The sequence below is a fragment of the Haliaeetus leucocephalus genome, unplaced genomic scaffold (assembly GCF_000737465.1).
Source record: "Haliaeetus leucocephalus isolate CR32 unplaced genomic scaffold, Haliaeetus_leucocephalus-4.0 Scaffold373, whole genome shotgun sequence".
Taxonomy (NCBI): domain Eukaryota; kingdom Metazoa; phylum Chordata; class Aves; order Accipitriformes; family Accipitridae; genus Haliaeetus; species Haliaeetus leucocephalus.
In genome coordinates this window covers 7,043,377-7,063,723 of record NW_010972809.1, presented here as the reverse complement: position 1 = coordinate 7,063,723, position 20,347 = coordinate 7,043,377, and the positions used below count along the sequence as shown (strand labels likewise).

General features: G+C 45.3%; 1 protein-coding gene across 2 annotated transcripts in view; it reads right to left on the bottom strand.

The window, feature by feature from the left end:
- The window catches only part of F13A1 (coagulation factor XIII, A1 polypeptide), a 64,513-nt gene extending 48,004 nt beyond the window's left edge, over window positions 1-16,509 (bottom strand). Inside the window, exons 1-3 of one of the 2 annotated variants that reach the window (XM_010573255.1) lie at window positions 16,353-16,509; window positions 12,071-12,240; window positions 6,091-6,279 (exon numbers count right to left, since the gene is read on the bottom strand). In XM_010573255.1, coding sequence (XP_010571557.1) covers window positions 6,091-6,279; window positions 12,071-12,203 — 322 coding nt within the window. In that variant the 5' untranslated portion in view covers window positions 12,204-12,240; window positions 16,353-16,509. Of the gene's footprint in view, window positions 1-6,090; window positions 6,280-12,070; window positions 12,241-13,146; window positions 13,174-16,352 lie in introns of those variants that run through there. The other variant, XM_010573254.1, reaches the window with a different exon arrangement.
- Window positions 16,510-20,347: the final 3,838 nt, after the last annotated feature.

Sequence of the window (20,347 nt, the reverse complement as noted above, 5' to 3'; positions counted from 1 at the left end):
AGGAAGAGAAGGAAGAAGAGAAGGAAGAAGAGAAAGGAGGAGAAAGAAGAAGAGAAAGAAGAGGAGAAAGAAGAAGAGAAGGAGAAGGAGAAAAGGAGGACAAAAGAAGAAGGAGAAGGAGGAAGAGAAGGAAGGGAGAGAGAGAAAAAACGGGGAAAAGAAGAAGAAAAAGTAAAACAAAGAAAAAAGAAAGAGAAGAGATGCTCTAATAAAATCACAAACAATCAAAACAAGCAAGAAGGAGAAACAAATTTTTGTAAAAAACAGTAATGTCCTTAAACCTCTGCTTTAATATCACATCTAGGTCCCTCCCACCCTCAAATTCCATTGCCTTCACAAGTGCTGCATACAAACTCGGTAATGTAGGAAACTGGAATATCTTGAGATAATTGTTACTCATGGCTCTAGGTAGGAATCCTTAACATCTGACCACTCTTTCCCAGGAGTGAATGTTTCTAGTACTTTACAGTTGTAAAACACACATCAGAGTCACCCACCTTAGCTATTAAAATCATTAAAAAATACAGCTAGATTTTATGTGCCACTTGATGCTGCTGCAGCAGTGCAAAAGGAGAGCATAATAAAGATAAAGATTCCTTTGCATGAAATACTGCATTCATGGAGTACCTCGAGGGACTCCCTCCTCTCTGCTCCTCTGGGGCCTGGCTGGGAATTCCAGAGGGGAGGAAAAAAATACCCCAATGTCTTTGTTCAGAAAGTAGAGAGGTTTGCTGTTTGCTAAGAGCTGGCAAACAGGTCTCTTCTCTGTCTGGAGTCAGTCTCTGGGAAATGTGTTCCACTGCTAATAAATTATTCTTTCTCCCCCAGAATGGGTCTTCATGTTTAGTCCATCAGGTGTTTCTGTATCTTTGCTCAATTTTTGTAGTTTTTTATTAAACAAGCATATAGTGATTTAATAAACTCTCAATGTTGGGTTATGTACCAACACCAAAAGCGTTTGCCCCCAGCACCAGAGTTAGTTACCTTTGTATAATGCCAAGAAGGCTCCTAAAAAACTCAAGATCCAACTTTTTCCAACAAGCAACTTTTTCCCAGAGGCAGAACTCAGCTCAACATCCCATCCGAGGTGCCAGGGGACACCTCATGTCCCAGCCACTGCATTAGCTACCACCTGCCCTGCCCCAGAGCTGCTGAGGACAAATGACAGCAGGGACAGCAATACTTCCAACTAAGACAGATTTACTGCCTGACGAAAGGAACAAAACCTTAACCCTCCCGGAATAACCCATGTCCCAACACTGCTGTGAAATTAGTAAAGGCTGTGGACACTGTAGGACAGCATGAAGAGCACCACTGATTCTGGCATGGGTGTGCTGAATCGGACCCCTGGTTGTTTAGTTGTACGCTGACTATAAGTGGGAATTTGGTGTCACCTAAATAAGCCCTACGGGATCAGCTCTAACATCTTTATGTTTTTAGTTATAAACACATGCTTTCATGTGTTTATAACTATTCCTCTGGAGCAGGCCTGGGAAGACTGTAGAAAAAGGAGCAGTAAGTCTCTGCTCTCATCTCAGGCCAAAAGCCAATGATGTATAGAAGCCTGAGGAGTGCATATGGGCGGGTGAGTGGGTGTCCACACGTGCACACATGTGGAAAGGTAATAGTAGCCTGGAGGACTGGGATTTATGATCATTCCAGAAGTCTGCCAATGAATAAAACGTTCATAATTATATTTAGGGCTAGACCAATATATATGGATTTATGAAGCCATTTAAGAAAAATACAAATAGACAACAATTTATGAGGATGTGGGGAAATATATCATTAGAGTAAGGATGCACTATATAAACTCATCAACCACTCTAGGATTTACAGCCATGTACAGGAAACTACTACTAAAAGCAAGATTGAATGCCGTATAAGCCCATCTAATCATACATCTGCTTTTCAGAGGAATCACCGCCAGTGCAGCAGTGACTGTGGAAACTTTGCAGCACTCATGCCAAACTGGCTGCCACAGGTGTGGGAGCCGTGCTCAGCCAGGCTGAGCCCAACACACTGTGGAAAGCCAAGAGCAACACGAAGTATCCCCATCACCATGAAGGCAATAGTCAGGAGAGATCAAGACGGATGGGTGAAGGAGTCACTGGCTCCTCTGGGCTCCCTGGGGCTCCAAGCAAACTGAAATTGTTCCCGCTGTGGGAAACTGGATGTAAGCACAGCATCTACACTTCTCTTGTGGCTCTTTCATCTCAACCCCAGGGCAATAAAATGAGTATTTCCCAAGGGGTGATGCTCACCTTTCCTCTCATTAAAGCCAGGAAGTGGGCTGAGAGGAAGGAAATATGTGGTGATGGAGCAGCTCCCAAACCACAGGTACGGAGGCAGGGCTGCAGTCCAGCACGAGAACTGGGATAACATCCCATTACTCTTTATAAGTGGATATTTTTCCATGTGGATTTTTTGGCACATTCATTGTTTTCCATACTTTGGCAGACAAGTATGGTCCTAATTTACTGAAGCATTATGTGCAAAACTGAATTATAATAATTCACATGTTAGCACTTCAGCTAGTTTCACCGATGGTGACTCTACAGGAAACAGTCTGCTAAAGCAAAAAGGACTTTAGTCATAAGGAACCATCGCAGAAGAATTTCAGTAAAAATTACTTTCAAAAGATTAGGGTGAAATATTTATATATTTATCTATATTTGTTTATACAATTTAGCCCATTCTAGACTCTGTGTGAATGGTCTTTAAATGGACTGTAGATTAAAAAAGATTGTTACTAAGTATTGTTCTGTGAGTGTTTCAGACCTAGTTTGACATGACGCAAGAAACATTTGTCCCAGGTATCCTTGATTCATTATCAATTAGAAGGATTAAGCAGTTTCTACTTGCTTTACTTGCTTCATTAATCATCTTTTTAATGATGCAAAAGAAGCAAAAATAGGAGCAAAAAAGAAAAGTAAAACTAAATTTTAGGGAATAAAGGAAATAGAATAGTTCTTCACATACACAGGATCAAGTCATTACCATTGTCACATTTTTCAGGAGCAAAATTAGTCTTTAATGGATAAAAATTCTGTGATGGATTAACATAAATGCTGGGAAATTTCCAGTGCTAGGAACTAATCATTTCTGAATAGCTTTATACTGTGCTGTTGTATAAACAGTCCTCACTGTAGGCACAGCCCTGCAAAAAGAGACGTTGAGTTTTCCCAGCTCCAGCTGAATTCCCTGGGAGCCAAGGCCAGCCATCCCTACCAAAAGTATCTTTGTACTTTATGAGAACAGCACCTTGAAACACCCAAAAGATTCTACAGCTCCGGATAGCCTGGTTCACATTGCTTGGGGTAACCTCCCAACCCTTGGAGATACTCAAAACCTGTCTCTAGGGCAAGACCCTGAGCAGCCGGAGCAAGCTGGACCTGCTCTGAGCAAGGGCTTGGACAGGAGACCTCCAGAGGTCCCTCCAGCCTAGGGTATTTTACAGGTTTGCTGCACTGTTTGAAATCTACTGCTCGGGCACACAGAGAGCTCCTCGGAAAGGTCATTCTACAGCAACCTGCAAATATTTCTGTGTGTCCATCACTTTAATCTCTCAAACTCAGCACTTTCCTAGGAAGCGTACCCCTTGGTTCAGTGCAAAAAGCTTCCCTGAGCTCAAGCTGCCCCTGCTGTACGGCTGTTGTCTGAGCCAGTCCCTCGGTGTAGCTTCTGCCCGACGGTACCGAAGGGCAGGGGTAGGACGCACCTCCCCTGTCTTCGGTGATCTTAAAGTCAGAGCCTGGTCTATGGGGGAGAGTCAACGGAGGAAGACAAAAACTCCAGAAGGGAGTTCATCCCATTTTAAGACAGCAGGGCTAAGCTGCCACCTGGAGCTGCCTGCCTCCCTCCTCTGAGCACAGAGGCAGTCTAGGCATCAGCTTTTGGACTGGGCTCTGGTTTTCAGGCAGCTGACATTACAAGAGGTGAATGCCCGCTCTTCAGGCAGACAAACAGAAAAAAACTGGATGAAAATTGCCATGTCTCCCTGTGACAAAAAGTTTGAGAGCATAGCACTGAAACCTTGAGCACTCAGTGCCCTTTCCTAAGTACAAGAAATCTCTTTCTCCTCTTCAGGGCATTAAACACTGGACTTGCCATGAGAAGGAGAATTAACAAGAACCAAGCAGATCATCTCTGAATAATTTCCTTCTCCTTTGTGGACTGTTTTTGTTTTGCTTTCTGTTGCTAGCCTCTGAGAAATAAACGTACTGTGTTTTCACCACATGTGCATAAAGAGAAAGATTTGTGGAGCACTGAATATTAACCAGTTCCTAGAAGAGGAGCTTGAACATCTCTTCTCCCCATTCAATCTCTGTGAGCTAAATTCCTCGTAGCAAGAGGGCAGTGGTGCTCACAGAAGCAGACTCTTAAAAAGCAGGGGAGAGCATTAGCATTTTATATTATCCTGTATATGCAGCACTTTCCTTCAGCTGATTGCCAGCCACCACACACGGGACATCAGCATTACCATTCCCATTTCACAGAAAGGACAATAACAGTGACGAATGAGAAGGTGAAGTCAACCACAGACTCAGGGCTGACTCCAAAGTAATAATTCAGAGCTGAGTTTTGCAAAGTCTCCCCTGGCTCAGGCTGTGTTTAACCCCATTCCTACCTTGGCTGAGGATGAGGGGATTTTTATCCATGCTTAGGGATTCAAGGTACAAACCACAGACAGATGTGTTAGGAAGGAGCAACAGGAAAATAAGTTAATACGTTCTCTTAAGTGGACTGTGCGACGTCAAAAGAAGTGTTAAATTTCTTCTTCCAATATAGAATATCTGATTAAAACAAATGCAAACTGCACACGATGCAATAAAAAACAAATGTTCCATTTTCCACTTCTTCTTGCTACAGCTGTTTGTTTTAAATGTATAAAGATTAAGGGAACAGTCTTGAATTTAATTAAATCCCCAAAGAACTAATGATATTTATGCATATTAAATTTTTAAAGGCACTTGTGGCTGTTCAGCCAATCATTCACTGGACTGTCATAACATGCCTCCCAACCCCAATTTAAATTAGAAAGAAGAGACCCATGAAAAAAAACGTGCAGACAGTAACCTTTTCATTGCACATATGTTTAAGAGATAAACGCCCATCTAGCTTTAAAAGGCAACAAATCTAATAAATGGCCACATCATCATAACTCAATGGTGGAAAAAAATCAATGTTACAAATTTCTGAACTGCATCTCTCAGGAAAGTAAATTAAAACATCAATTCAAACCTACTTTAAACAGTTTATAAGGGGAACATTGACGTCTTAACACAGAAACTCCCAGATCGCTCTACATGAAGCTGGGGCTTTCCCAGAGCTGTGATGTAGGGAGCAGCATTCGTTGGAGCCGTCTTTGGCACACAGCAGGAAGCCCTGCTCTGTTACTTGCTTTTCCCCTTCTCTAGCGAGGTCATGTCCTTCTCTGGTCCTGTACCTTCAATAAGTCAACAGGTGCATTAGGAGCTGGGTGTCTGATGAAGGTCTCCGAGTGAGAGGAAAAATGCTTTCTTGCTCTTTTTGCAGTAAATCAAGAAAGCCTCTGATGTGGCCCTGAGTAAGTCTCTGGTCCAAAGCTATAATCTCTGAACCTTCTCCCTTGTTACCAAGTTGGCTGTAAATGCAGGCTGCAAAGTTGCAAGGCCTCCTGTTCTTCCACCCTGCGTAATTTCCCCTCCTTGCGTACTCAACATTTTTTTATCCCAGTTCATACATAGTCATCTCTTCCACCTCAAAAAACAGATCCCTCCTCGCTGCATCTCCTAAACACTAACAAAAGATGTTTCCCGTTCCACCTACCTTTCAGCATTGCCATACAGCATTAACCAGACATAACTCTGAAAGCTCAATAAAGTACAACTTCTTGCTAAACAGAAAGCCCAAATACTGCTCCTTCTCTCACGAGCAATTCTGACCCTGTTTAGAGAAGCACTTCCTTGCCTATGGTTAAGACTGTTTTTATGGTTTATCAATCATAACAGGAAAAAAACCAGCCATTAAGTACTGTTGTGTTCCTGTTTACAAGAAACTCTTCAGCCTTACTTTGCTGATACAACACAGCCTTTGCCAGGCACTTACCTATCAAATACTCCAGCCAGAATTGGTCCGTCTCTGGCTTGTAGGGTCGGTTGAAGTCAATCTGGATTTGGAAAGGCTGTCCCCGACGCACTATCAGCTTGGGGCTGTAGTACTTGTCAGTGTGGTGCTGCTGCTTGTTGATCTCGTGGGGCTCCTTGAACATATGAACGTCCACAACATGCAGGTAATCTGCAGGGACACATAAATGAACACAGAAGTAAGAAGTCAGTATGTTGGAATGCCAATATTGATCTCAACATCATTAGAGACCCTGTCCTCCCCTTCCCCAGCATTGCCTCATTGAGAAACACCATGCAATGGAGCATGCTGGATCTGTTTGGGGCTTACATCCTCCTGGCTGAGCACGGACTTATGGACTGACACTTCTCTGTCCACCTGCCATTTCCACAGAGGCTGTAAGGCTTCTAGTGTATGGTGAAAGCAATTGCAGAAAGAGTAGGTTGCTATGGGTGGAAAGCTGAATGTCCCTGAGGAGAGTTGGGCTCCACCTTTCCTTTGGCACCGGCTTTCTGCAACTCTGGCCTCGCTGTCACAAGTTTGCCAGTGCAATCAGTGGGCCTTTGACAGCTGTGGCTTCATATCTCCCTTCTTGCAGCCTTCCATTTGCAAAATGCAAATTCACAGGGGTTTTGTGATGCTTAATTACATTCATGTTTGCAAAGCGCTACTACTATTGAGTGCTGAAGAGCCTGAGAGGTATTTAATGATCTTGCATTCAGCTGAGAGCTTGGATTGTCTGTATTAAATAAGGTTTTGGTGTACTGTATGTGTCTAGACTCAGCTTCTCAGTACACCTCCACTGCTATTAGTGTCTTCTTATGAAAACTAAATATAACATTACAGTACATAATTACAGCATAGAGTTATAGGCAAACAGCAGTAGGTATCTATAACATGCATGGGCAAAGCTTCGCTCCCTTCAAATTAGGGCTGTCTAAAGGGTTATAGCCTACCGCTGCTGGAAGTTAGGTTGCTCAGCTAATGATCGATGTGGGGTAGCACTGGGATAGCCAAAGGCACTTGCAGTCACCACGAGCTACATGACTGTATGATACCGGGAATCTTCACAACAGGAGTTTTCTCACACAACGAGCAACCACATGAAAATGAACTGGACATTGTTCTTTTGCCTGCATGCTTGGGCAGGTAATCACGAAACCTCTGCCAGGAGGACCATTGCTGGTCCTCACCACCAGGAGAGAGACAGAAGAGTAAAGCTTGATTTGCAGCTCTCAGCTTGTCTTCCCAGGTGCTGACAGTTAGAAACTAGCTAATTTCGGCATTTTATACTGACAGTGACAGAGCCAAACTCACGTCTGGCAAAAAGACGTGCACATTTACAGCAGCTGGTAGAGCTGTGTGTACTCATGATGGTGGCTAATTTGGCCTGCTGCTGAGAACACTGTGAGCAGGAATGATGTGCTCAGTGACTGAGTCGGGTATTCAAGTCACTGAGGGCTGAACACAGCCCACTTCACAGACAACAGCTCAGACAACAGCTTTGCACACCGCTTTTCCTTAAAGGCAAGGATACACTGCATAGCGGCCAGCTCTGGACAAGCAGCAGAGCAGCTCCCTCTTGGGTGTGCAGCCCCCAGGCTTACAGCAGCCTGTGCGTTAGCCATGCCCCTCTGCAGGGATGTGTTCCAGACATCAGCAGAGCCCTGCAGGCAGCAACTCCCCTGGACACCAGCATGGTCCTTCTCCTGCCCCAGCCAAGCCACCCAGCCTGGGCTCTGGGTGGGAGGAGGGGAAATAAAGGCAGCAGGAGCAGGTCCCGCTCCTGCATTGTCATCATGAGCTGCCTAGCCCTGCCCTTCAGGCAACAGGAGGAAAGGAAACTGCCTGAGGACACAGCAAGATAAGGATCCTTTCATGGAAAAGCCCTGGACAACTGAACCCAAAACCATTCGCCTCCTGCTAACCCTAATCCATGGAAAGGCTGGAATACCCTGTTCAACGCTGAGGCAGGCTTAAAGTCCCTCTCTGCTCAATTTGCCAGGCTTCTGGAGTAACTTCTGTAGATCCCCGCTGGCTTTAGCACTGGCTAAAGTTACAGAGATGGTTTTTGTGAGAAACTTTAAATGCATTTTGCTCAGAAATCATTCTCATTGCCCCTCTGTGAAGTGGGGCATGTCTTTGCCTCCCTCCCTGCAAAACTTACCAATGCCCACTCACAATAATGCCGACAAAGCTCACAACTGAATTACATGAGGCAGGAATTTCCTGGAGAGGGGGTAAAGTGGGGGCAGAGGAGAGTCTCTCCCATCATCTCTCCCAACCCCTCCCAGGCTGAAAGCACTGCATGTAAAAGCCACATATCTTGGGGCTCTGTGAGGGGTGATGTTATCAGTAAGTTTGGCTCAGCTTCTCTCTCCTTCCAAGGAGGCTTAAAAATGGAGTTGAGGGTTTGCTGTGTTTTCATCTTGTGTTCTGAAATAAAAGGCAACAGTGAGCGACCCTGCCCGCCCTTTGCATGTTAGCCCCTTCAAGGAACTGTAAAGCTAAGTCACCCTGGGCTGTCAGTTCAGCATTTGCTTCATTTTATCTCAGGACTTTACATGGCTCCCGTCAAAACACAGCCATACACATCTGCAGAAAACACATTTCACTTTCACTCTCAGTGTTAAAATGTACCTTGAGATTGCCAGATGAATATAACCTGTGACCGGAGCCTGCGTTAATTACAGTAATGGTAATTACGGAGGACAAAACATGAGCAGGGTAATGGGATGTGCTAACACCATCACCAGGGTGGGATCAAAAGGAAGGCTCCAGGCGATGTGCACATCACTGCTCATCTGCTTGTGAGCCACAGGTGGCCATCGAGGCGTCCTTTGAAGTCAGGTCCATTTGACGGTTTGCCCATAGCCTGGTCTGCTGTTCAGTGCAAGCAGGTTGGCTGCTCGAGAGGCAGCAGTCCGATGCTTTCTTAAAGCTTTTGCAATGTTAAGCTTGCATGGAAATAAATGAGCACAAGCTTGAGCTGTTTTTCGCATAACAAGAATAACCTTCAAACATTAGGTTTTCTTGGAGGACCAGAGAGAAAGGGCTCTGGATTACAAAGCGAATAGCGTGAGTTTCCAAAGGAGGTGCCCAGGGGATGCACGATTCCCTGGCGAGTCGCCGCACTTTGCAAAGGAGGGTGCGTGGGGAGCTTGCAGACCGCGGGGCCGCAGGGCTGTGTCCTCCCACCGAGCGGCTGTAAGTGCCAGGCCCACTCGTAACACGCTGCGGTGAGATGAGCTGGCTAGGAAGAGCCAGGGGGAGGACACGGCACAGCCGTGTTCACGGAGACACAGGCTTCTTGCTGAAGAAGCACTCGGGGGGGCTGCGCGTCCTCCTCACTGAGCATCCCTCCCGCAAGCAAGCGGGGGTCCCGCAGCAGGAGCCCACTGACCGGGCTGGGAGGCAGCCATCCCTGGCAGCCTCGGCCGCTCGCTCCGGCTGTGATTCAGCGGAGTAGAAGTGGGTGTCAGCAGAGAGCTAGTCAAGCACAGGGCTTTACCTCATCCTAGAGTAGTAGCTAAAATAGGTCAAATGAATCACACCCTAAAAATGCCTGTTTCTCTCTGTTGGCTGTCAAGGGAAACGAGGGTGACTAGCTCAGCTGTAGACACCTACACTGCACAGATCAAGGGCAGGATTCAGTTAAATTTAGGCACCCAAATGATGTGAGCCTGGTATGTAACCTCTTATTACAGCCAGTTGGTGGCTGGTTGCTGCAGCCAGTGGAGCTGAGAGAACGGTACAGATCACCCTGAAAGGGACACCCACTGCCTCTCTGGACAGCCTGTGCCCTCACCTCCACTCATGGATGGCTCTGTGTTGACTATGATCTGACACAGGTGAAGACACTGAAGTTTAGATGTTTATAGCAGGTGTCCAATCCCACCCCAAAGGCTAGAAAACACCTCAGTTGTAACAGCAAGGATAAAAGCATTGGCATGCTTTTTTCAGTGTGTTATGGCAATGAAATGTGGGAACCGCTACAGAAAATTTGGACAACCCAGAAGCATAGAAGTGTGCAGGCGAAGGAGAAGGAGGTGGCACAAGCAGTCGTCTGCAAAGATGTGCTCGCGGTGCTAGAGCCCTGTCGTACTGTGCCACTCCTGCTCTGCCTGCAGACACTCACTTTATCCCCCAAGAAAAACATTGTGAGGGCTCTGGGCAGGCTCAGCTCCCAGTCTGAGCTCCATTGGGCTATAAACCATTAACATGGTCTGACAGGTGACTTAAGCATACTACCACAAAGCAGCGTGTCCAGGGACCACACTTATATCAGGTGGCATCACAGGCTTAGATCACAGCTGACGTGCACTGAAACAGGAATGCTGCTGCAGTCCTTTCCCTTCAGGTTAGCCCTTGCATGTTGTTGCTACAAGCATTGCAGAGCTGAACTGCACAGCAGAGCTGATCCAGCTGTACAAAAAGAGTTTTGGTGTTACACACAAATTTATTTTTCAGCCATACCAGTCCCAGGTATATCCTATGGCCACAAAAACTCTTGCTTTGGACAAGGGCTGTTTTTCTCACTAGCGGTATTGCCTTAAGCACATGTTGGGTTCCTGCCTCAATTCACTTGACCTGACTTTCCTAAGTTTCCATTGCATTTCTGAAAAGCAAGAAGCTCCCGCCCACCAGCACCGTACTTCATTCAGAGCCTGATGTGAAGCACATCAAAAAGCAGTAGGAATCTTTCTCCTGGTACTGGTGGGCTTTAGCTACAGGCTGCATTCCTTCTAAGGTATCCCACACTCTTACACATCTCCAGCTTCTGTGAGCATATTGGGTTTGAAACAATGTCTAGTCAGGACCTGTACTGCGTTACATTTGACAATTTAAACACATCTACTTGCCCCAGAGCTACAGGGTTGTTTGAATAGGTTCACACAAAGTTTCTACAATCTTAACATGCCAGTTGGTTTGCTCAGGCATTTCTTAAAAGAAATGCTTTTTAAAGATATGTGTGTGTATTAAAACGGGGGGGGACGGGACACACGTGTTGTTAAGGCACGTGATTAGGATTACAGAAATAATGCTTTGCAATAAAAATTTGAACTTGTCGCATAAAATCTCTTTGCCTGTTTCCTAGTGTGTAAAATGCAGTAATTAATGCTTGTCCACATTTATTAAGCACTCTTTCAACCCTGGATGAAAAGTCCCATACAAGCATTCAGTATTATTACATCTGGCTACCCTGAGTTGCCACGTTCAACCAGTTCTGCTGTTCATTTCAAATAGGCCAAAAATTAACGTCATGTGGTTGGTGACTCATTCAGGAACCAATCCTGATTTCTTTTAAACCAAATCCTACCTATTTTTTTTCAGATTCACTCCAAAGAGTTGGCACTGAGGATGTAGTTTGATTTCCCCACCCCCTGCCATGATATTGTTTTGTGTCCCCAGCCAAACGATTGAAACACTTTTCACAGGAGAATAATTAAAAATATGGGGATTCCTTTTAGTTTTGCATTCATTGTTATGAATGAGCTGAACATCTAGCAAAAGTTTTCCCTGCCAGCCGGCATTTTGCAGTAGCTTCACAGTCAGTTTAAGGCCATAAAAACCAGAAGGGCTATTAAGAGGGGAGGGTCCCCTGGGCTCCCTTCACCCCAGTGGTGCTACAGCCGTGCCTGAAGCCATCAGGTCCTAAAGTGACTCTGTGATGGTGATCAAACTGGGAAAACCCATTCTTGCCTTTTTTTAACCACTCCCACAGTTCAAGCCAAAAACTGGTCACTCAGCTTCTCCACTCCTCAATTTCCCTACCCGTGACCTGCAGTAGCATTTCCATGCACATGGGTGTTTTCAGCAAGTTTTTTCATGAGCAGCAATAAAAGCTATCTGAGATCAAAACATGTAAGGAAAAAAGTGATTCAGTTTTAGTTCACAGAGCTGGGCAGAGGTGAGTATGGAAGATGTAAAAATAGACTCATGGCTTAACTGTACACTGTACCTTTTGGGTTAAATCCTCTAGGTATCAATCCAAAAGCCTCCATCTCAGGGACCTCATTTTCTTCATCATTGGAGTTGTTTGATGGGAGGGCTCTTCTCCCATTCAGAGGAGGTTTCTTCTCGTTGGTGCTCATTGTTTCAGACAACCTGTATTTAAAACGTTGTAATAACCTGAAAGAAAGAAAGAGTGCAAGGAAAAAGCAAACATGAGCCAGCATGGCACATATAAGATGGGAGAAACCAAAAACAGTGTGGGGTGCCAGTGAGCTACACATTTTTAGACTCACATAAATAAAAACTGAGAGGCAGAAAACATCAGTCTAATGATGGAGTACAGCTCTCTAAGGATTGGAAGGCATTTTGTGTTTGTCAAAACATATGAATAAGAGAAGAAGGGGGGCGGGAGAAGGATAGGGAAGCCTAACACAGGAGTATTTGCCTAGGAGAAGCCGGGCATTAAAAACATTAGGGAGTTTCAGGTAAAAGAACTGGAAAATCATTCACTCTCCCACCCTCCAAAACAGCATTATTGAATCCAAAATAGCAAATTATATTTCCAGAAAGTGCATCACACACTACCTCCCCCTAATAAAAATGACATTCTAAGTTATGCTGCAATCATCCCAAATACTACAGCCTACAACAGTCTGTGGATGATTACTAGAGAACTGTATTTTTGTCCCTATGCATGCAAACACCCAATATTTAAAGGGCTAACTCCTGCACCCAGACAATCCACTTCTGAGAAAGAGAGAAAAAAAAAGAGATGGGGGGGAAGGGAAAAAAAAGAACAGAAAAAAGCACTTATCCACTTATTTCTCTCCCACTAATGACCTTAAGGGAAGTCTTAGATGTAGGCTGATCAGAGACTTCTCTTTGAGCTAGTCAAAACTGCTTTCACATCTATTTCAGCGTAAGCATGTAGCAGTGAAAAAGCCATGCCATCCTTCTAAGAAAATATTAGTGGCTGAGAACACGACTTCTTCCCAAAGCTCCTGAAAACAGCAATTCAAAATGTAGCAATTATTTAATGGCAGTAAGCTCTTAAAGGAAGTTTTTTAGTTATAGCAAGGATACCTTCTTTTCAGATAGTCTTTTTTTTTTTTCTTCTCCCTTGCAGAATTTCTGAAGAGCAATGGAAGCCTGGAAAAAGTTGGGGGTTTTTAAGTAACCTCTGTATATCCTCCTCCCTCCTGTTGCAATAGGACAGTGCTGAAAGGGTTGCCAAGCCCTCCCCACACCACCTCTGAGGATCTGCCACCACTGCTGGCACGTCTTTGCTTACTCCCTCCCTCTCCCTGCCTATCTTACCCCAGCTCTGCTCACCAGGAGCATTTCAGAGTGCTTGGGCTAAGGAAACATCTTGGGTACTTAAGTTTCAGTTCTTAGCGAGATGGACTAGAACTGCTCACAGCACAAGGGCATATGTAGCGGGAGAATGGAGGGGATTTTCTGAGGGACATAGCCCCAGAACCCATGCTCACTATGTTGCCAGTCTTTAATGGTGTCTCTACCTCAGGATGCCTGCAATGCAATTTCAGGTGCTGGTTTTCAGAGTACTCCCAGGCAGACGCAGTGACCAGGTTCCCCCGCCTGGTTGCCTCACGGCAGTCCTTTCAGAGAACTGTGGGGCATGTGGACATGGAGAGCCCATTGGTGGTCCAGTGGAGAGGACCTTTTTCTTGAGACCCTATACAGTTCAGGAAAGTGAAGGTATTTTGCACCAAACAGCTATGTTGGGGCAAATGACCTTCAGCTCTTGCTCATGATAAAATGTGCATCATCTAACAACCAGGGTCTGGGGCAGTACCCGGTGGAAGCATTTTAGCTCCACGTCAACTTTGTTCAGTTCCACGAAGCTCCAAGATAACTGGAGACTGTGTGACACCTCCTCTGTCAGGCATAACTCCACAGACCAGTGGAGTTACATGGAAAAAAAGCACTGTACAGGGAAGAATTCAGGCCCACTGTCCTGCCAGCTGCTGCTGTTTGGCAGCAGAGGTACAAGTCACCTACTAAGAGCACACATGGACAGCGGAGAGCCCCTCTGACACCACTTATTTGCCTCAGTTGCAGGGTGGATGAAGGAGCGAGGAGACACAGTGAAGAGGACTCCACTCAGCCAGCTATGACTTCCAGGCCCATAGCATCGGTGAAGCCTCAAACCACTGCTGGCTTAACACCACTGAAATCAAGCCAGAAGGCAGAAGAAGAGAGAACCAGGTCACATTCCTGTAACAGGAAGCAGCAAGTAAATCATCTGGAAGACAGGACTCCCATCCTAGCTCCCTGGGGATTTCCCAGCCACAGCGATTTAGCTCCACATAAGCCAGGACACCTGCACGGCACAGGGCAGAGATGCCAGCTGGGGACCTGGGAGCAGCGTGGCTGCACCAGCGTGGCGTTGTAGCCAGGCTAACAAGCCTGCTAGGGCTGATTGCCGAGGTACCGCACCAGGCTGCAGCAGTTTTGGAGGCAGCCTCGCTATCCGCACCCCAGCTTTGCACTACGCTGTCTCATAGCCAAAGGGCTTGAGCTCTCTCCTGCCTCCCGCAGCAGGCTGTTAGGCATGTAGCAAAGAAAGCTACCTAGCCAGGGAACTCCCCTTCCCCTGCCCTGCTCCCCCAGGAGCACAAGCACCCTGCGGGGACAGATCTGGTCCCAACACTGGCATCTCGAGCTGCAATTTCCATTGACTCACTTTCACACAGATGGGCCCTGCGACAACCATCTGGAGGGCAAGCGGCACCTCTGGCACCCAGGAACACAACAAGCTTTCCAGGGAAGGAGGCTGGTTGCCGATTTTCTTTCTTTCTTTTTTTTTTTTTTTCCCTTCATCTTCCACTCTGATTTCTACATGGCATGGTGTGCTTTGTGTCTCTCTCTCTCTCCACTTCCAGCCAGCACTTCAGTTCCCAAAACTGCAGCTGCTGCAACGAAGTTACAAAAACTGATATAAATATTGCCTCGGTGCCATGCCTGCTGGAGGCCTGCAACACAAATAAGAAACGCCATCTCCCGAGGAAGTCATGTGCTTCCCCAAGTGGCCGCGGTGCTGTCAGAGCCGGGAGGAAAACTTTCTGTCAGAGCGAGGAAGGGAGCGAGCGGATGCAGCCGAACAGATCCCACTACAGCCATTGCGCTTAAACAGCCAGCGGTTGCAGATGTCTCCCCGTGCCCATGCACATCTCTCCAGGGCTTTCCGCAGAAGCCAACGATCACGCAGAAAAGGGGGAGGCCAAAATTTTTGGCGGTAGCCGCAGGAGGGGGGCTTTGCATCCAGGGAGAGTAATGTTCCGCGGGCTGTAATTTATTTATTTTGTGGGGAGTAATGTAAATTTGTGCTTATGACAGCTCCAGATGGCAGGTATTTTCTCATTACCTTGACTTCTTAGCATTTGCTCTCCCTTGCCTATTAGACTGTGCTGGCCTTAATTTAACTTCCATGGTTCGAAACTACTGACGTCAGGGCTGATGCAGGAGGGGGCACAGAGAACACGAAGCCCTGGTTTTCCTGTAGGGCCTTATGTTTAATGAATGATGCACTGGGATGACTGGTCAAAGAGCACTCTCTCTTCCTGAAGCTGTTTCTGCACTGCACCCTGTGGGGAACCATGAGCCCATGCCCATTTCTCAGAGGCAGCCTTCAGACGCTCGTGGCCTTTGCCAAAGACCTTTGCAGCCACGGGCACCCTTCCCACTGCGATAGACTTTGGATGATGGACAGCCTTTCCTCCCGCTCCCCACAGAAAACCCCTTAAATGGCTGCAAAGCTTGCACCGTAAAGAGTTATCCAAAATGCGGTTTCCTGTTGTCGTCAGAGCCAATGTCACTCTGTTCCAAGTCCTCCCATGCCAGGTAAGTTTGTGAGGGAAAAAAAATCCCACAAAACACAAGAGTCAGTAAAGCTTTACAGCCAGAGGAGAGGGCGTGCCAAGATCTGTCACAAGCAAACTGATCAACCAGGTGCTCACATAAATGGGTTGCTGTGCTGTGTGCCAATGGCTGGATGGGAGAGATATTTTCCCTACCACTACTGTAGCTACACCAAGCACTCCTCGGCAGCAGCTGAGCATTGTCAAGCTCTGCAACAGGGTGACTTCCTTTCTTCTTTTTTTAAAATATTACCCTCATGCCATTTTCAGTCTAGGTGGGTGTTCAGATGCACTGGGACATGATTACTACAGCATGTGCACAAGTGTACCTGTGAGGACATCATCGTCACCCCCCATAAACCAGACTCTCTCAACTCTGATCTTTTATACATAATAACACAACATTACCTCTCTCTTGTCTTCTCAGAGCTTCACTCGGGAACTTGCACCCTTTCTTAGATGATCAGGTCTGTCTTCCCCCTTCCTCTGCACCAGTACTTGTCTCCCAGAAACTGATGTTCCTCTTCCTACGATGCCCTGCCTCACCAACGCTGCAGGCAGAGTAGAGCAGATTGTAGCAGAAAATATGAATAAAAAATATTCTTTTTAAACAGAAGCAAATTTCAGACATGTTCATTTGGTGGTTTTGTTTGCACATTTGCTTTGGGTTTTTTAAAAAACAAAAGCAGTTAATATATCTGTCTGTGTGTAACACCTCTGGCTACCACACACAGAGGAGTATATTTTGAGTTAATGCTGAAAATTTGGAAGGCCCAGCTCTGAAACATGGCACGTGTACACATGTCTGTGTTTGTGTGAAAGAGGGGCAGAGGCAGAGAGAGATAAAATGGCAGCTCTTGAGATAGTGGAACATTTGGACAAGGGAATATAGGGCCAGTTTTCAAAAGATATTGTTGCAAATGTTTCTGTTACAGGAAGAAAAAAAACATGTGTGTATATATATACACACATTCGTGTACACAGTCTGATGGGAAAATGTGGCTTAGGAAATTTAACTCTTCTCTGAAAAATTGTTGTTTCAAACTGCAAGTCTAAATTCAAACTGTAGATCTGCATAAGCATCTACATCTGAGCTGGCCATCTTAGGCTCCCTTTATCCTCCGCACAGATCTAGTCTAGGCAGTGATTCATCTCCTCCTACAGCAGACATGTAAATAGGTCAGATGAATCATGGCCTAAAAGTGCCTGTTCCCTATATTGACTGCAAAGGGAGCTTGGGGTGATGGGTCCTACCATATGTGTCTACACTGCCAATGCCTATAGTGAGGTGAGATGAATCCTAGCTTAGGCACAGAAAAAGAAAAGGATTTTATTTTGGTTTTGAGGCCTGGCCTTCAAGTGCTAAATTATCCTTTACTTTTATGGAAGATACTGCTGCAAATCAGTATCAGTGATACACAGTACACAGTTCAATACACTTTTTTCTCTCAGAATATGTGGCTGCCACTGCCAATTATGTAAAATATATTTTTTACAATAAGCGTCAGATTACAGTAAAGTACATACAAACTCATGAGTTCAGGCTTGGGAGAACACATGCATCTTTTTGTACTCATCTTTGAAGGCATCTTGCTTCCTCAGACAGAGCTATAACTGTAGGTGTGGTAACTGCAATAAAATAAGAAAACAATCGTCTTGTCTGTTATGAACATACAATCCAGGTTCCTACTCCTATTCTTACTGACATCTGAATCCAAAGCATTCAGTTGGTCGAGTACTAGGGTCTGCCTTTGTTTCTTACAGAAAGAGTAAGGGAGAAGCCAAGCTAGGGCAAAGGGGTCTTTCATAAGAGACGATATTCACAGGCTCCAGCTAAGTTTACTGGCTTATGTTTCACTGGAATTGAGGCCTTAAAGGATTAAAGAACATCTCTCAAAAATGGGATTGGATAACTTCTCTGCTGTGGCCAACTGACCCAGAAGCTGATAGAGACAGAGAGGCTGTGGACCTTAGATTTTTATTTCAAACCCAAAAGAAAAGGACAGGACATCAGACCAAAACCATAACTACCCAGAGACTTAAGCAGGGAAAACCATTTTAGATAAAACATTTGTCTGAATAAATTTCATCACACATGCCGCATGTTTGGGCCAAAGAAAGAGACTTTTCTAAAGCAGCCACCTCAGTACCACTTTGTCTTCTTAACCCCACATACCCAAAGAGAAGCTCTTGGCCTAGGGATCAACCCTACCTGGTCCATCAGGCAATAAGACTGAGAAGAGGGACTGTAACTTCAAGAGCAGTGGAAACAGATGATTTGTGTGATTCCCTTTCAGAGATTATTGACAGATACTCCCTATTGAACAGCCATTGTATCTAGGGACAGGCAGAGCAAACAAAATATTCAGTCTGGTAAGACTTTGTCTATCATTCTTGCTATACACTCAGAGAGCTGCTTGAATTTTTTCCAATGCATCACTCTCCTTATAGGGAATGCTGACTCCACAACACTGAAACATTTTCAAGAAAATAACAATTGATTAAGGTAAAACAGTTAGTAAGAAGTTACCAAAACATGCTTAGCTTTGAGTTGGTCATTTTAGCTTTTAAGTTTACAGCCAGGCTGCAGTCCCCAGGTACTGGGATGTCTATGGCAGGACAGGCTTGGGGAGCTCAGGGAAGGGAACCTTGAAGTTTCTGCAAAGACCCAGCTTGCATGTAAGTAGCTGCAGCTCAGTCCTGCAGCCAGACTGGCTGCTGCAGAGCTGCAGCCCTCAGCTCCACAGGGGCTCACTTGTCACATACAGCATCAGATGCAAATGAGGGTCATCCATTTGTGCTGTGCCCAAACTACCATGGACAGTGTGGAGTCATCTTGGATACATCCAGGCCAGAACCGATAAGCCAAGGAAGACCCAAACAACCTATAAGCAGAAGCACAGGGGCTGTGCCTTTCGTCCCTGGAGCACTCATGCCAAACACCTGGTAGAAGACACTTGAGATGTCCCTACATAAAGCCATTTGGGCTGAGCAGGGTTTAGTAGGTCCAGCTCTACATCATGAACAGATGAACATCCTTGGTTTAGTACTAGGTTGAACAACAGTGGTCATGGAGTACTGCACCTCAGCCAAGAAGCTAGATCAGACCAGAGCTCTTCCTGCATCCAGGGGGTGGGTAATGCACAACCCAGGCAATCCCAGCATGCTTAGTTGACAGTTGTTTCTAATTAATTTAGGAACATATGTGGACACGCAATGTTTCAGTCTTAATGTCACAAAGCGTTTCAACATTAGTGACACACACTGTTTCAAGTACGCTCAATTACAAGATTTCTGGAATTAAAGATTTCCTAAATTTCATTTCAGGGTAAAACTTCCTGTTCCAGTTCAGAACAAAAATACATTTTTAAACGCCCGAATGTCTTGTAGAACAGCTTTTCCTCTTAATACAAACACAGATGTAGTGTGTAGGCCCATACACAACAAAACACTTAAGCACATCTTAACTTCAGTCATGTAAGTAATTCCATCTTTAGGCATATGCCTAAATCCTGTAATGGGCTCAGATCAACCAAATCTAGGCTGTATAATATCTGTTTGTACAGAAACACGCTGCCTGTTGATGTTGCATTTCTGCAACATGACATTGCAGTTTAACAAGTCTCTAGTGCAACTGCTTCTTGACTCGTTTCAAAGATGGTTACCGAAGTGGGTTGTTGAACCATCTTTCAGCCCCAAGACTGACCTTATCTTTGTGCAAATGAGCTGAGTAATTGCTTATTTAAGGAAGTGTGCAATGTTTTGAGAAGTAGGTTCAAATGTGGATTGTAAAACATCACAACTGGTTGGTTTGTTAATGGCGGATGTTCTGGAGGAAGAAAGGAAATTGAAAGGATGAATCATTATCCAGATGAAGTTCAAAAGCAATTTAAAAGTCATTTCATAATCACAGATGTGTGCCAAATATACCCGTCCAGCACAAGCTGTAGGCTTTGGTTTTTGTGAAGTCTGCAATTTCTTTCCTTTGCTATTCCTACTATAAACTTTTGCAGCATGGTTTGAAAAAGAACGTAAGAAGAAATTAATACCTTCTAAATGCTCCATATACCTGTCTCTTTCTATAGTGCTGTGCTGCATCCACAAAATTACTGTCAATGTGCACAGTAGAATACAAATACTTTTCCCTTTATGCTCGTACTGAGCTTATGGTTGGAGTAAAGATAAAAGTCAGATCAGCTGAGAGACACTGCATCAGGAAGGCAACTCCAGCATGCACCCACAGCAAGGTCCCTGGCTTCTCAGCTAATGTTCAACCCCCATGTTACGAAGAATAGGTATGTGCAGTATTTCTCTTGTGTCCAGAAGCTGTGGAAATCCTGTCAAAGCCATACAAAGTCCAAGGCAACAACCACAGTCAACAGATGCCCTCTCCATTTGAGGCT